The sequence below is a fragment of the Leiobunum rupestre genome, chromosome 6 (assembly GCF_980474605.1).
Source record: "Leiobunum rupestre chromosome 6, qqLeiRupe1.1.hap1, whole genome shotgun sequence".
Classification (NCBI taxonomy): domain Eukaryota; kingdom Metazoa; phylum Arthropoda; class Arachnida; order Opiliones; family Sclerosomatidae; genus Leiobunum; species Leiobunum rupestre.
Genome location: NC_143389.1, coordinates 41154419 through 41169449, shown reverse-complemented (window position 1 = coordinate 41169449; position 15031 = coordinate 41154419). Strand labels below are relative to the sequence as shown.

The 15031-nt window shown below is 41.3% G+C and overlaps 1 protein-coding gene across 9 annotated transcripts in view; it reads left to right on the top strand.

The window, feature by feature from the left end:
* The window catches only part of LOC149940976 (muscle calcium channel subunit alpha-1-like), a 135357-nt gene that overhangs the window by 94848 nt on the left and 25478 nt on the right, over window positions 1–15031 (top strand). For 8 of the 9 annotated variants that reach the window (XM_090178145.1, XM_090178150.1, XM_090178146.1 and 5 more), the window contains exons 10-20: window positions 4946–5061; window positions 5538–5585; window positions 6576–6669; window positions 10566–10726; window positions 11440–11665; window positions 12394–12604; window positions 12670–12790; window positions 12883–12959; window positions 13254–13522; window positions 13669–13684; window positions 13747–13813. In XM_090178145.1, the coding sequence (XP_090034271.1) occupies window positions 4946–5061; window positions 5538–5585; window positions 6576–6669; window positions 10566–10726; window positions 11440–11665; window positions 12394–12604; window positions 12670–12790; window positions 12883–12959; window positions 13254–13522; window positions 13669–13684; window positions 13747–13813 (1406 nt within the window). The remainder of the gene's footprint in view (window positions 1–4945; window positions 5062–5537; window positions 5586–6575; window positions 6670–10565; window positions 10727–11439; window positions 11666–12393; window positions 12605–12669; window positions 12791–12882; window positions 12960–13253; window positions 13523–13668; window positions 13685–13746; window positions 13814–15031) is intronic. The other variant, XM_090178147.1, reaches the window with a different exon arrangement.

Sequence of the window (15031 nt, the reverse complement as noted above, 5' to 3'; positions counted from 1 at the left end):
CCAACTGGAAAAAAATAAATAAGATAAAAACCCGCTTGTTGTCGAGGTCCCATGCATCTTCGTTTGCAATTGTTTTTAAAATAATATATTCTACGTTGCACTGAATCTCCACAACTTTACAAAAAAAAAATTGTAAATCGCGTGTAGCTCGGGTGGTATTAATAACTTCCCTTTGTTGGAAAGTATCTGATTAAACGGTTTGTTTGTAACATCCTTTCGATAAAAGCACATTTGAAAAAATGGAAAAGAAGACGAACAATAGAAAATAGTAAATTTTTCGTTTTCACATCAAAATTCTTAAAAACATAGAAATAATATGCAGGCCCGACCCCTCAGGCCCCCTCAAAAATAATTAGTGCCCTTCTAAGAAATCTGAATAATAACATTGTGCTCCTAGAAAAATATCAAAGTAAACAAAATCAATAAAAAATATCCTTTTCATATATTATATTAAGTTAAGTCAAACAGTCCAAACTATATTATTTACTTTCGTGTACCTTGCTTTATTATATTAGTATTTGAAGTTGAAAGTTTTAGCTGTAGCAGAAACTGTAATATGGCACGTAATCAAGTAGAAATATTGATTGGACTCTACTAACTAAGGTTTATTTTCCGTAGTGTAGTCTATATGCTATTGTACGGTGTTGTCGTTTATTCAGCTGCACCCAAGTATACTAACTGAGGCTCATTTCACTTTATTACTTCCGTGTAGTGACGTTCTATGGTTCACAACAAATAGTACGTTCTCAATTTGTTCTAAGCTTATACAATTTTAGTTTCGCTATCGGCTCGCGTGAGATAGCCAGTGTGGCCCGTGTGGACCTATAAACTCATTTTAAAGTAGTCATAGAATTGATTGATTTTTAAGGGTGCCCCCTTAGGAATTTGTCGGGCCCCCTCAAATGAAGAATCTTGGCTACGGGCCTGATGATATGTAAATGAATCACTCATAACTATAACAAAGAACACTTTAGAAAGATAAGTATGCCTTAAAGGTTTTTTCTCTGAATAAAACCTTGTTCAAATGGGGTAACTTTCAACGCGCGACGATTTACTTAAGTTTAAAAAGTGTCACATCATAGCATCAAACTGATAACTGTAACCTTTCTGAAGTAATTTGATATAATTAATTTCATCAATATTTAGATAGCTGATTTATACATTTGGTATATATAATTTTCATTCGGTAGTAGAAGGCCCACAATTTACTAGCTTTTGACCCTACCGTCTTCGCTAGAATAAACGATTGAAAAGTTACTTTTTATTCGGATGTAGAAGGCCCACAATTTACTAGCTTTTGACCCTACCGTCTTCGCTAGAATAAACGATTGAAAAGTGACTTTTTATTCGGTAGTAGAAGGCCCACAATTTACTAGCTTTTGACCCTACCGTCTTCGCTAGAATAAACGATTGAAAAGTTACTTTTTATTCGGATGTAGAAGGCCCACAATTTACTAGCTTTTGACCCTACCGTCTTCGCTAGAATAAACGATTGAAAAGTTACTTTTTATTCGGATGTAGAAGGCCCACAATTTACTAGCTTTTGACCCTACCGTCTTCGCTAGAATAAACGATTGAAAAGTGACTTTTTATTCGGTAGTAGAAGGCCCACAATTTACTAGCTTTTGACCCTACCGCCTTCGCCAGAATAAACGATTGAAAAGTGACTTTTTATTCGGTAGTAGAAGGCCCATAATTTACTAGCTTTTGACCCTACCGTCTTCGCTAGAATAAATGATTGAAAAATGACTTTTTATTCGGATGTAGAAGGCCCACAATTTACTAGCTTTTGACCCTACCGCCTTCGCCAGAATAAACGATTGAAAAGTGACTTTTTATTCGGATGTAGAAGGCCCATAATTTACTAGCTTTTGACCCTACCGTCTTCGCTAGAATAAATGATTGAAAAGTGACTTTTTATTCGGTAGTAGAAGGCCCACAATTTACTAGCTTTTGACCCTACCGCCTTCGCCAGAATAAACGATTGAAAAGTGACTTTTTATTCGGTAGTAGAAGGCCCACAATTTACTAGCTTTTGACCCTACCGCCTTCGCCAGAATAAATGATTGAAAAGTGACTTTTTATTCGGTAGTAGAAGGCCCACAATTTACTAGCTTTTGACCCTACCGCCTTCGCCAGAATAAACGATTGAAAAGTGACTTTTTATTCGGTAGTAGAAGGCCCACAATTTACTAGCTTTTGACCTTACCGCCTTCGCCAGAATAAACGATTGAAAAGTGACTTTTTATTCGGTAGTAGAAGGCCCACAATTTACTAGCTTTTGACCCTACCGCCTTCGCCAGAATAAATGATTGAAAAGTGACTTTTTATTCGGTAGTAGAAGGCCCACAATTTACTAGCTTTTGACCCTACCGCCTTCGCCAGAATAAACGATTGAAAAGTGACTTTTTATTCGGATGTAGAAGGCCCATAATTTACTAGCTTTTGACCCTACCGTCTTCGCTAGAATAAATGATTGAAAAGTGACTTTTTATTCGGTAGTAGAAGGCCCACAATTTACTAGCTTTTGACCCTACCGCCTTCGCCAGAATAAACGATTGAAAAGTGACTTTTTATTCGGTAGTAGAAGGCCCACAATTTACTAGCTTTTGACCCTACCGCCTTCGCCAGAATAAATGATTGAAAAGTGACTTTTTATTCGGTAGTAGAAGGCCCACAATTTACTAGCTTTTGACTATACCGCCTTCGCCAGAATAAACGATTGAAAAGTGACTTTTTATTCGGTAGTAGAAGGCCCACAATTTACTAGCTTTTGACCCTACCGCCTTCGCCAGAATAAACGATTGAAAAGTGACTTTTTATTCGGTAGTAGAAGGCCCACAATTTACTAGCTTTTGACCCTACCGCCTTCGCCAGAATAAATGATTGAAAAGTGACTTTTTATTCGGTAGTAGAAGGCCCACAATTTACTAGCTTTTGACCCTACCGCCTTCGCCAGAATAAACGATTGAAAAGTGACTTTTTATTCGGTAGTAGAAGGCCCACAATTTACTAGCTTTTGACCCTACCGTCTTCGCCAGAATAAACGATTGAAAAGTGACTTTTTATTCGGTAGTAGAAGGCCCACAATTTACTAGCTTTTGACCCTACCGCCTTCGCCAGAATAAATGATTGAAAAGTGACTTTTTATTCGGTAGTAGAAGGCCTACAATTTACTAGCTTTTGACCCTACCGCCTTCGCCAGAATAAACGATTGAAAAGTGACTTTTTATTCGGTAGTAGAAGGCCCACAATTTACTAGCTTTTGACCCTACCGCCTTCGCCAGAATAAACGATTGAAAAGTGACTTTTTATTCGAATGTAGAAGGCCCATAATTTACTAGCTTTTGACCCTACCGTCTTCGCTAGAATAAATGATTGAAAAATGACTTTTTATTCGGATGTAGAAGGCCCACAATTTACTAGCTTTTGACCCTACCGCCTTCGCCAGAATAAACGATTGAAAAGTGACTTTTTATTCGGATGTAGAAGGCCCATAATTTACTAGCTTTTGACCCTACCGTCTTCGCTAGAATAAATGATTGAAAAATGACTTTTTATTCGGATGTAGAAGGCCCACAATATAAGCTTTCGACCCTAAGGTCTTCGCAAGAGTAACCGATTGAAAAGTTACTGGTTAGGTCTAAAGCTTGGTAATTTGTGGGTATTCTATATCCGAATAAAAATATTTTAAAAATATCATCCACGCGTGACTCTTCTCTTAGTAACACTTTAATTGATAATTTCCATGGATATTTAAAAAAGAAATCAAATTTATGTATAATTTATGGAAAACAAATAAAAGAAAAACAGAAAATTAAAATTTCGAAAGGAATTAATTAGGTGGATATATAAAAAAATAACTGTGAGATCTGATGTCTGAAGTATCTTAATTATTTCCTCAGTTCGAGTTCAGTCTTTTTAAAGAAGTTATTTTCACATTGAAGATGCGGCTAACATTACGATGGAATAAGCATAAATTTGATTTCAATAGATTCGTCCAAACAGAAATCGGTTGTGGTGTACCCCGTTTTACTTAAGATATACTAGATAGCCTAAAATACATTCGTAATGCATGTGACCAAGAAGGGCTTAATGATTTAGCCTAGATCCATGTACACAGATTTTTCTGAAGATATCGACTTAAATTTTGTTATCAATAAATTAATTGACGGGTGAGATATTAGACAGAACACATTTTTTTCAAGTACATTTTATTCCTAAAGTTTCAAGTATATAAATTTTTTAATTGAAAAGTAATGGCCCGTGCCCCACACGATTTTTTCCCTATCGCCACCGCTGGCTTTTACGCTATATACTTCTATGCTTTGAGATTATTTTGCGCCCTGTTCGTCTCATGATTCCCGGAAAAAAAACCACGCCCCTCCAACCTTTGCCCTCTTGGCCAGTAAAGTAAAGTGTACTCCTTTTACCCTAAAACGTTTAAGTCGCCCGTTCCGGGGATGATAATTACTGCGGCCCACAAACTATTCGCTTGTTCCGGAGTATTAGGGCTACTCTTTTTACTCCTTCTGAAAAGTAGGTGTAAAGAGAGTAAATCGGATTTAGTCGTTTGCTAGCCAGAATTTATCCGCTAAAAAGGTCACAGGCAGCCATTTTTTCACTGTACAGAATCGGAATAAAATGACGTCATAGTCTTACTCTTCTTACCCTACTCCGAAATCCCGGAACAAACGAATAGAAACCACCTATTATAATACGAATAGTTTGGGTGATATACCCCCGAGAGGTTATTTGTTTTGCCAACATAACGAGGCGGAATCTGGTGGGCGGCCATCCCTCCAATATTGAGTCGTCCAGCGAAGGCTTTTGAAACATCAAAAAGAGAGTTAGCCGGATTTGGAAGGGGGCGGATGCGAACGGTGGCGGGGCTCTCGCATTTGTCTGTCCGCGCTTCGACGTAACGACTTTGTTTTCCCAACAGCGAGTTCTCCAAAGAAAGAGAGAAAGCCAAGGCCCGCGGCGACTTCCACAAACTGCGGGAGAAGCAACAAATCGAGGAGGATCTCAGAGGATACCTTGACTGGATTACGCAAGCCGGTGAGTTATACGCCCTCGAGTCTTCTCGGAAAGCCATCAAGACGCGCGCTTTACTCTCTCGCCGACTTTCGACTAAACTGTTACGTAATCCCGACATTTCGAGGACTCTTCTATCGTATAAACTTAAACCGCAAAAAAAAAACATAAAAATCGAAGTATAAAACCTCAAACGAATTCACCGAGTACCGGATTATATCGGGCGCTTGGGACCCTGTCCAGATCACTTTGAGACCACGTATTTTAAAGAATATATATTACTGAACGTATTTTTCCACCGAAGGCTTTAAATTTAAACGTTAATTTAGCAAACGCGATGTACAAAACTATAAGAGTAGTTAAACTAACATTTTTTCCCACTAGTTTTTTAAACGATATCAGAGGTAACGGGTAATATTGATGATACGGTGGATAACGGGGTATACAGGTTTAAACAATATCCAAATGAGGTCTCCAACTCTGGTCTATTTTTCTCACAGAGGATATCGACCCGGACGAAAAGGAAGGTCAGGAGGCCAATCGACTAAGTAAGGTCAACACCCAAAGCATGCCTGTACGCAAATTTTGGATGCTCTTTGACCATCCCCTTTTTTTGCAAGTTTTTGATAATTTTCTCCCCTTCTTCCGATTCAACCGCGATTTCAATAACCCGGTTTAAAGAAAAGCATGCGATTTGGTTTCTGAATATTTAGTTTTGGCCTTCTTTATCCAAAGAGCCCGCATTCGAGAGCACGGTTGAAAGACAAATAGGGGACATAGATCGTCATTGTACACTAAAACAATGTCTTTGGAAAAACCCACGTCTGATTTTAAATTGTACAATAAATTTAGGTTTTGAATGTCTTCTCGATTTTTAAATATAAATTAAAATTAGTTTGTTTTAAATTAAAAATAAACTTCGTCCAAAATTATCAAATTGGACGTTCGTTTAATATCCGATCTCAAAGTCAAACTGAATAAATATTTGCAATAACGAACTATGATACTCCGTCGCACCACCCCCTCCCCCCACCAATCCATCCGTACCAGCGACGCACCAGTTGTTCTCCAAAGTTGTTCTCCCTAACATTACACGAAGTCGCGACTGCTTCTTTCTCAATGCAAAGTCAACGCGACAGAGATCAACCGTCATCGTCGGCGTCAACAATCGGTGCGGGATAGAAGCGACCAACTGAAGTGCCGGAGAAAGGATGGGGCTGTAAACATTCTTCGTATACGACTTCTACCGTATATTCCCTCCATTATTATTCCTCTCTCCGTGTCTTAGCTCCCTCGCTGATGTCCCAGACTAGGGGTTTGATCTCGCTCGCTTTGAAATGAGCGAGGTGAAGAATTTCGTGGCCTGCCACGCCTCTTTTTGCATTGCACCGCAACCTCGATACACTCACTAAAATACCATTCTCCGCAGTCGGTTTCTCTTTGCCGCCTTTTTGGCGTCTCCTTATTTTCTTATTATCTTCTTGTCTCGTTTCTCGTCTTTTACATGACGCTCTCGACGCTGGTTCGCTCTTCGACAGATAACAAAAGTGAGACGGATTTGGGTGAGAAAATAGACGGAGATTCATCGAGCCAAGACAATCTACGGGCACCGTCGTGGCTCGACGCCAAAAGGTATACTAGCCAGTTTATCTACACTAGTCCCCTCCTAAGAGCTTCTCGTACGGCGACCCAACATTCTCCCGATCTTCCTAGACACCATTAGGTATGCGGGGTGTTTCAACAGGTTATGCAAACAAAATTAGGGAGTTGTAGAGGGTGAGTTGAGAAGTATGCCTATTTTTTCCACATTTTTCTACGATGAGTTAAAAGAGCGCCAGAGAGCTTCAAAGTGTGGCCTACTAGCTCCTGGAAATAGGCTGCAACAAGCGCAAAACCAAGCAGCAGGGATTTTTAAATACTGTTTAAGTTTACTTTTTGACGCTGGTTACGTCGATTTGTTAACAAAGTCCTTTTTTGTCTATCACACGAACCCAAACCTTAATGTTCGCATTTCCCTGCTGCTTGGTTTTTCGCTTGTTGCAGCCTACTTCCAGGGGCTAGTAGGCCACACTTTGAAGCTCTCTGGCGCTCTTTTCACTCATCGTAGGAAAATGGGGAAAAACAGGCATACTTCTCAACTCACCCCCCACAACCAGTGGCGTCGCCAGAATTTCCGTTTTGGGGGCGCTTAAGCGCCTGCTCAAGGGCTCCCATACAGGTTGACTTAGCAAACCGATGACTTTTTTAGAAATAATTGTTATCAAGAAAACTTCGGTCAAATTCAGATAACGTTGGAAAAGTTAAAGCTTCTCTGTCCTCTCCTCCCTTCACTCTCCCGAAACCAACCACATAAATTAAAGGTATATAACGAAACGTTTAAAGAAAATAAACCATTTTATTTCCGAAATTGTAAGAGAAACCCTTTTATGAGTTTCATCAGAACAATGAAATCAATTTCGGTAATTTTAGGAGGCGCTTTAGAAAATTTTCAGGTGGCTCAAACGCTACCTAAAACAGCCTAGCGACGCCACTGCCTACAACTTTTTCAAATTTATCAGTGGCGTCGCTAGGGTGTTTTAGGCGGCGCTTCAGCCACCTGAAAAATTTCTGAAGCGCCACCTAAAAATTCCGAAAAGCGCCTCCTAAAATTCAGAATTTTTCCAATTCACTTGGCGAAAAGTTTCTTCAAACTTAAAGATGGGCATCAAAATTTCATTTTTCCAAGTCGCTCTCAATGTTTCAACTTTACAAACCTTTTTGGGAGCCCCCCCCCCCCCTCCCCCATATCACTCAATGAGACGCCCCTTGTATCGAGAGAGAGGACGAAAAAAAAGCATCCGTTACCTGTTGAAAAAAGCGTCCATACCCTGCATCTACGATCTCCGCGAAAATCCAAATTTTATGGACTGATTCTGGCGGGATAACCGAAGGATTTAGAACGGAATGCGAGGGATTTTACGCGAATGTTTGGTGATGGGTTTTCAATATTTAATCAACTCTATTGGGATGAACTAAATTTGATTGCCCATGTGTATGCTAAAAATACACATTCCCCGCGTACGTTTACAAGAATCCATTTAACCGTAGGTTTTAGAACATATATCTTACGAGATAAGTAACCGTGTAAGTCATATAAATTGACGTTTGACGTGGATTCCATTGAGAACGTACATGTTTCAATTGATTAACATCAGTAGTATAGTAAAACGTACATCATTCACTTCTGATTTAAAATGCCCCAGAGACGTGCAGATCGTATCAATAAATGTTTCTTGAATTTCGGACGATTTTCATTTCGAAATGTCAAATGAATATTTTAACACTTTATTTTTCGTATTTTATTCATTTCGTTACTCACTTGTTAGCTAATGCTTAAGAAAGATTTAAAAATTGAACGTTTTTAATGGAAACCAAGTCGAAAGATCTGGTAAATACACGTGACTTATCACTTCATATATTTTTACGTTATGGATTCTTTGGCTATCTAACGAAGATAGAAAATAAACGTTAATTGCTTACCATTTGCTAAAAATGCTGTAGAGTCAAATTACGTAGCCACGGAACTTGATTTAGGCCAACAGCGCTTAAAATAGTAAAACAAATTTTGGGAAATTACTATTTGCGCTGAAATATCAGATTTCCCATCGTCAGACTTAAAGCGAAACTTAGTAACGTTGTATATACAATGGGAACTTGCCAACAGTCGGAGACGTTACGAGTAAAGCCTAGCGTCGCCGATCCAACGCCGCCGTCGAGACATTAAAGGCTGGTTTTCACTAGGACAGAAACAGGACGACGGCGAGGGCGGACGCAAAAATATTGTATTAGGCCTAACGGGGATTTTTTGCGTCGAAGCTAACCGTCGTAGCGTTTTTGGCCTAGTGAAAACTAGCCCTTACTTTTCGGTGCACCGCCGTCGCCAATAAAATCCCACCGCCGATTTTTTTTTTTTTTTTGAGAATTTCTACGTAAAGTTTGGAATTTAATTTTTTTAAATTTTCAAAAGGGGGAGAAACTTTTACCTCTTCGGGATTTTCGTAAAACGTCGCCACCAACCCAAATCAAATCGGTGCTATGCTCTAGTTACTAGGTTGGTTTCCCACTAGACGGAAAATATGACGGAAACACGACGGTAAACGCCACGCGGAAAATTGTTTCAAATTTTTCAACTTTCAATCGAGTGAGAAATAAACTTGAGGCTTCGTTTTCACTTGAGTAAAAACGCGGCGAAGGTGAGCGTCGACGCAAAAAGGTTGACGTTCACTGTCGCTAGCGATAACGATCTCTTTATCTAAACAACGAGCCAATCTTTACCGTCAAACACCGGGTAAGAAATACTGGAAAGAATCAATGAGAAAATCAGCTGGCAATCTGGTAATAGTTGGGCAAGGATACACCTGTTGAAACAGCGAATCGGGTCAATGGCGGGTGAAGATAGCCAAGAGCGGTGGAATGACTCGGCGTCGACACGCTTATTACACCTGTCAAAAAGAACGCGAAGGTAGGTGGCAGGTTCGAGAAGCGCGGAATCGTCTTACCCCCACCCCACCTCCGGATTTCTAGAAGGAGCGCGTGTGCCAACCTCATCACATCTGCTCGTACTAATTTGATCCTCCGCTTCTTCGGCGAGGGAGAAACGGCGCGCATCAATGCGATACGAAAACGCTGATTTCTCAGGAAAGATACAACGTCTGTGTAATTTGAATTTTGCCACCGATTTTTGGATGGCTGCCGCGCAGTTTCTGAATCACCGACGCGTATTTTTAACCGCGACTCGCGCCCAATTTCACCCCGATACTAACTTAGATCGTATCATTTCATAATTTACGGGCAATAACTTTTCAAAGTGTGTGTTTTAAAATCGTTATAACGCGAGTGCGCGGCGGAAGTGTCTTTTTCACAAATGTTTTATTAAACAAAAGTTATTTACGTTTCCCTTACCTCTTTCGCGGGTCCTATGCATTGTGCCTTATTGCGCCTGATGGTAAATTGTACAAGAAAATAGGCGTGTAGCTCTTGATACATACGGGTTCGAGACTTACTTGTAAATGTTAGTCCAATTGGCTATCACCTATACAAAAAGCAGCGGTATACACGTGGCACACCCAAAAATAATCATTCATGAAATTCTAAGGATTTATTTTTCCAGATCCAGAAAGGGAAAACGTGAGCATTATATATATATATATATATATATATATATATATATGCATATATATATATTTGTTTTATATATGGAGACATGCGCAGAAGTATTCCTTGATTAAAAGAAACTTTTATAAAAGTGTCTTCGGCGACTAATTAATGGTCCACGCGGCCTGTAACGAGCCGACCCACGAGACCCTTTCGTCCTCTCTCTCTCTCTCTCTCTCTCTCTCTCTCTCTTTAGTTACACCGAAAGAATTTCTCCCGTCCCTCTTTCATCTAAGCGAGGTGCCCCTCTAATCCGGCTACTCCCGCGCGCCCCCACCTTCCATTCCATCGCGGCAGAGTTTTTGGTAATCCGCTCTCTTTCCGTGTCGCGACAGAAAATTATTCAACAAACAGAACCGAAGGCTACGGCGAGCTTGTCGGAAAGTCGTGAAATCGCAGGCGTTATACTGGATCGTCATTATCGTCGTTTTTTTCAACACTCTGACATTAGCTTCCGAACACTACAAGCAGCCTCACTGGCTCGATGATTTTCAAGGTTAGTCGCTACACCAACGTCTATTAGGCGTCATCTAGGGCTGTGCGAGTACTCGATCAGCCACCTGTACAACTCGCCGAATTGTTTTTCCCGCCTATACCATAATCGGGTAATCGACCACTCGTTGAGTAGTCAACAATAATCTCTTTGATATAACCAAACAAACATCCCTTTCAATGCCCTTGAGTTATTGGCTGGCTGGATTAGTAAATAAGTTTTTCAGTTTTGGTTTTGGAGCTCGGAATTCTCTCAGCCGTGAGTGCCTGGGTAATGTTCTTTCGTTTAGCGTTTTGTTAATTATTTTTATCTTTTTTAACTTTTTAGTTGTTACATAACATCCATTTAAGTAGTATCTATTAGGCTATTTTAATTTTTTCTTTTTTACTCGACTACCCGAATAGAACTCGTCGATTAATCAAGTACCCGAACGATTTTCCTAACTACTCGAGTACTCGAGTACCCGAACGGGTTTTTCTGACTACTTGACTACTCGAACAAGGAAAATTTGGAAATAATCGAATACTCGACAACCCGACTCGTTCAAAATATTACCCAACTCTTCTACCCGATTAAAAATGTATTAATACTCGAAACCCGACTCGATTGTATAAAACCACTACTCGCACAGCCCTAGCGTCATCCTTTGACGTTTCCGACAGTACCAGAAGATCGTATTTCGATCGATATAAATCTGGAATTTGTTCGTTTTGCAGAAGTGGCCAACATGTTTTTCGTCGTTCTCTTCACGATGGAGATGTTGCTGAAGATGTACAGTCTGGGCTTCCAAGGTTATTTCGTCTCGCTTTTCAATCGTTTCGATTGCTTCGTCGTGATCAGTTCCATCTTGGAGGCCGTGCTGACCAAAACGGAAGTGATGCCACCCCTCGGCGTCTCCGTGTTGCGTTGCGTCCGGTTGCTCAGAATATTCAAAGTGACCAAGTAAGGAATCGTCTCACCGACCCACCGATGGTACGCGTGGCGGATTCACCAATAGTCTGATTAGGCTTAAAGGGGAACGGTCAAGCTTTAACCAGTTAGATAGCCCTATAGCCCGTTAAAAACTAAAATTTATGGCGAAAACCGCATCAAAAAATATTGAGTGGTTCATTTTTAATAAAATAAAGAAATTTCGGGAAATTGAAAAACGCGCGTCCGCCGCGACACCTGGTGAGAAATTGGTGAGACAGAAAAACAACATAAAAGCGCGCGCTGCTGAAGACGCAAAAAAAATTTGCACGCGAGGCGCGTTCCAGTAACTTATACGAGACCTAAGCCGAAATTGCGCGATTTTAAAAGTTAGGATAGTTCGCAAATCACTCGCTAAGGTGCTGCTGGCGCTGGCGATACACCTTAATATGGCGGCGAAAATTCAAACCCAAATATTTGGCGTTTTTAGGCCAAAAACTATTTTTTCAAGACAAAATAAGGTACGTGTAAGTATATTGAACGTCTTGTTGATCTTTTGATAAGCAAATAAGGCGATATTTGGAAAAGCTTGGCCGTTCCCCTTTAAGCCTAGGGGCCCGAAACGTTTCCAAAAGGTAGGGGGGTCTTAGACGATGCCAGGGAAACATCAGCGAGGGCCCTAACAACGTAGGGGCCCGGGTGATAGTTAATCCGCCACTAATGGTACGGCGTCTTTTAAACCACTTATTCGGTTGTTGCAGGTATTGGGCTTCGCTTCGCAACCTGGTGGCCTCGCTGATCAATTCGATGCGTTCCATCGCCAGTCTTCTGCTGTTGCTTTTCTTGTTTATCGTTATTTTCGCCTTGTTGGGGATGCAAGTCTTCGGCGGGAAGTTCAACTTCCACGACACGGACGACAAACCGCGAAGCAATTTCGATTCCTTTTGGCAGTCCTTATTAACCGTCTTTCAGGCTAGTAGCTCCTAAATCAGCCGAGGAGTTTTCCGTCTAATCGAAGTTTCCTTTTATCCGGGCAGATTTTAACGGGTGAGGACTGGAACATCGTCATGTACGACGGAATCGAGGCCTTCGGCGGGGTCAGCTCAATGGGAGTTTTGGCCTGCATCTACTTCATCATTCTTTTCATTTGCGGTAACTGTATCCTTCGCAAAATTATACTTTTGAAATTTACAACGGTTTAAGGTGAGAAAAATCCGTCCGATTTGCCTTAACCCGGAAATCCAATTTAGATATCCTACTAAATGTGTTCTTGGCTATTGCCGTTGACAATCTGGCAGATGCCGAAAGCCTAACGGCTATCGAGAAGGTACGTCTAATCATTTATTTCTCGAATCAAATACGCGCCATCGCTTTCTAGATTCTAAAGCGAAGCGGGTCACGGTGTAACGATGGCTATCGTATGCTCTACGAAACAATCCGTGGCGGCTCTAATAAAGCAACCGACGGATGAGATAGTTGAAAGGCAAACAGAGATAGAGGGCGGGAGTCTTTGATCCCTTCTCGGCCACTATAAATTGGCGCCAATTAAACGGAAGGGGGAGGGAAATAGAAAGGGTCAAGGGGGGCACCTTCGGAAGAGTGATAATTTGGGTAATTTCAGGAGGAAGAGGAAGAGGCGGAAGGCGGCGAAGCGGGAGGTGGCGAGGAGGGCGGAGAGGCGGGCGGGGAGAAGAAGTCCGGAAGCGGAAGCCCCAACAAAGAGATCGAAGGCGCCCTGGACGACGAGATCGAGGAGGACACGGTCATCCCCAAGAAAAAGAAGCGCAAGAAACGCAAAAAGAAGATCATATCCGACGAGATGGGAGGCGGCCCGGAAGATGCCGACTACAAAGACGCCGTACAAATGAATCACACTCCCGTCATAAGGGCGTAAGACACTATCTCTATTCTTTTATATTTTCGTACGGCTTTCCATTGTCTAGTTGATTAGTTGCCTTCCGAGCGCTGCCTTTTGTTTCCTTTTCAAACTTTCTTCATTTACTCGTATTTTATATATTTCTTCCCTCCGCATTCAGTTCCAGAGACACGTTGGTAAGTTTCGATATTCACGTTACGCGCGATTTCTCGTTCCGTTCTAATTCGTTCGTTTATAGTCACAGGTACAAATTACGATAGAAGACACGGGTTTGGCTCAAGAAACAGGAAATTCCCGAGTTAATGGTCAGTATTACTAGCTACCATAGTGGAGTCCCCGCGGAATAAGGGCACCCCAAATATTCGGTAAAAAATTGTCTCAGTGATAAGAAGCTACCCCTTAAACGTGGTTTACTAACGGGTCCCAGAGACCTTAGTTACGCCACTGAGTTGCAATATTTTTAATTATGGGGATACAGTACTGTAATGATAAAAGTTAACCAATTATCGCTAACGCGTAGGATAGACTTCTATGCAGTGGTGGACTGGCCATAGAGTGAACCTGCCCGGTGGCAGGTGGGCTCCACGGACCGTTCATGAAGTGGGCCCCTTCAAACATGATAGCCTTATAGTTGTTAAGACTGGTGCCTATTGTCTCCTGGCAGCCCAAAATGTTAGACACAGTCCGCCACTACTTCTAGGAGATTAAATTTCACACAGTAAAGCTACGTGTACAAGTTAACCCGTTCACGTTTCCGACGGGATGGCTTAACTGGCCTATTAGCAGTGGAAACGAGTATCTACGAGGAATATCAGGAATCCATACCTCTACTTGGAATGCTTATCGCGGCAGATTTTCGTTTCGATGTGGCTGACGGTTTTTTTCGACGTCACTATGTTAACTTAACAAACAACTACGTGAGAGGGGAGCGCGCGCAAAGGGGATTTTTTCTATCTTTGGTGGGGCCAAAGCCATCAGAGTGATCTTACCATACGCGATACGGCAGGATAATCATTCCAAGTAGAGGTATGGATTCCTGGGAATATTTATATTATAAGTTGGAGCAAAATAGTTCAAAACGTAGTTAAAAGAGTTTATCAGTCAGCATTTTCAGGGGCGTGTCAACGTTTTTACGAGAGCGGGGGCAAAACAATAATACATACCTTGTTAAATAGGCTGCGTCCGAAAAATTGACGAGAGATAGAAAACTAAACGCAAGTGCTTAGTCGGCCTGTTAGCTTGGCAAATAACTATCCTGAGCGAACTACACCTCCGCGCAAAGTCTGCCCTGGGAAAATCTAGCGGGGGAAGGTCGCCCCGCTGTCCCCGTGGTTGGCACGCCCCTGAGCATTTTGAAATATTTAGTAGAATGTACTTACTAAAACTATTTTCTTTATATTGCGACCCGTAAAGTTAGCGATTTTAGAAAAAACTTAATCGAATTTAAGAAGTCTTAATAGAATCGTAGATTACAGAAACTATCAAGAATGTATTGAAGTGACTAAGAATATTGGACTACCGGA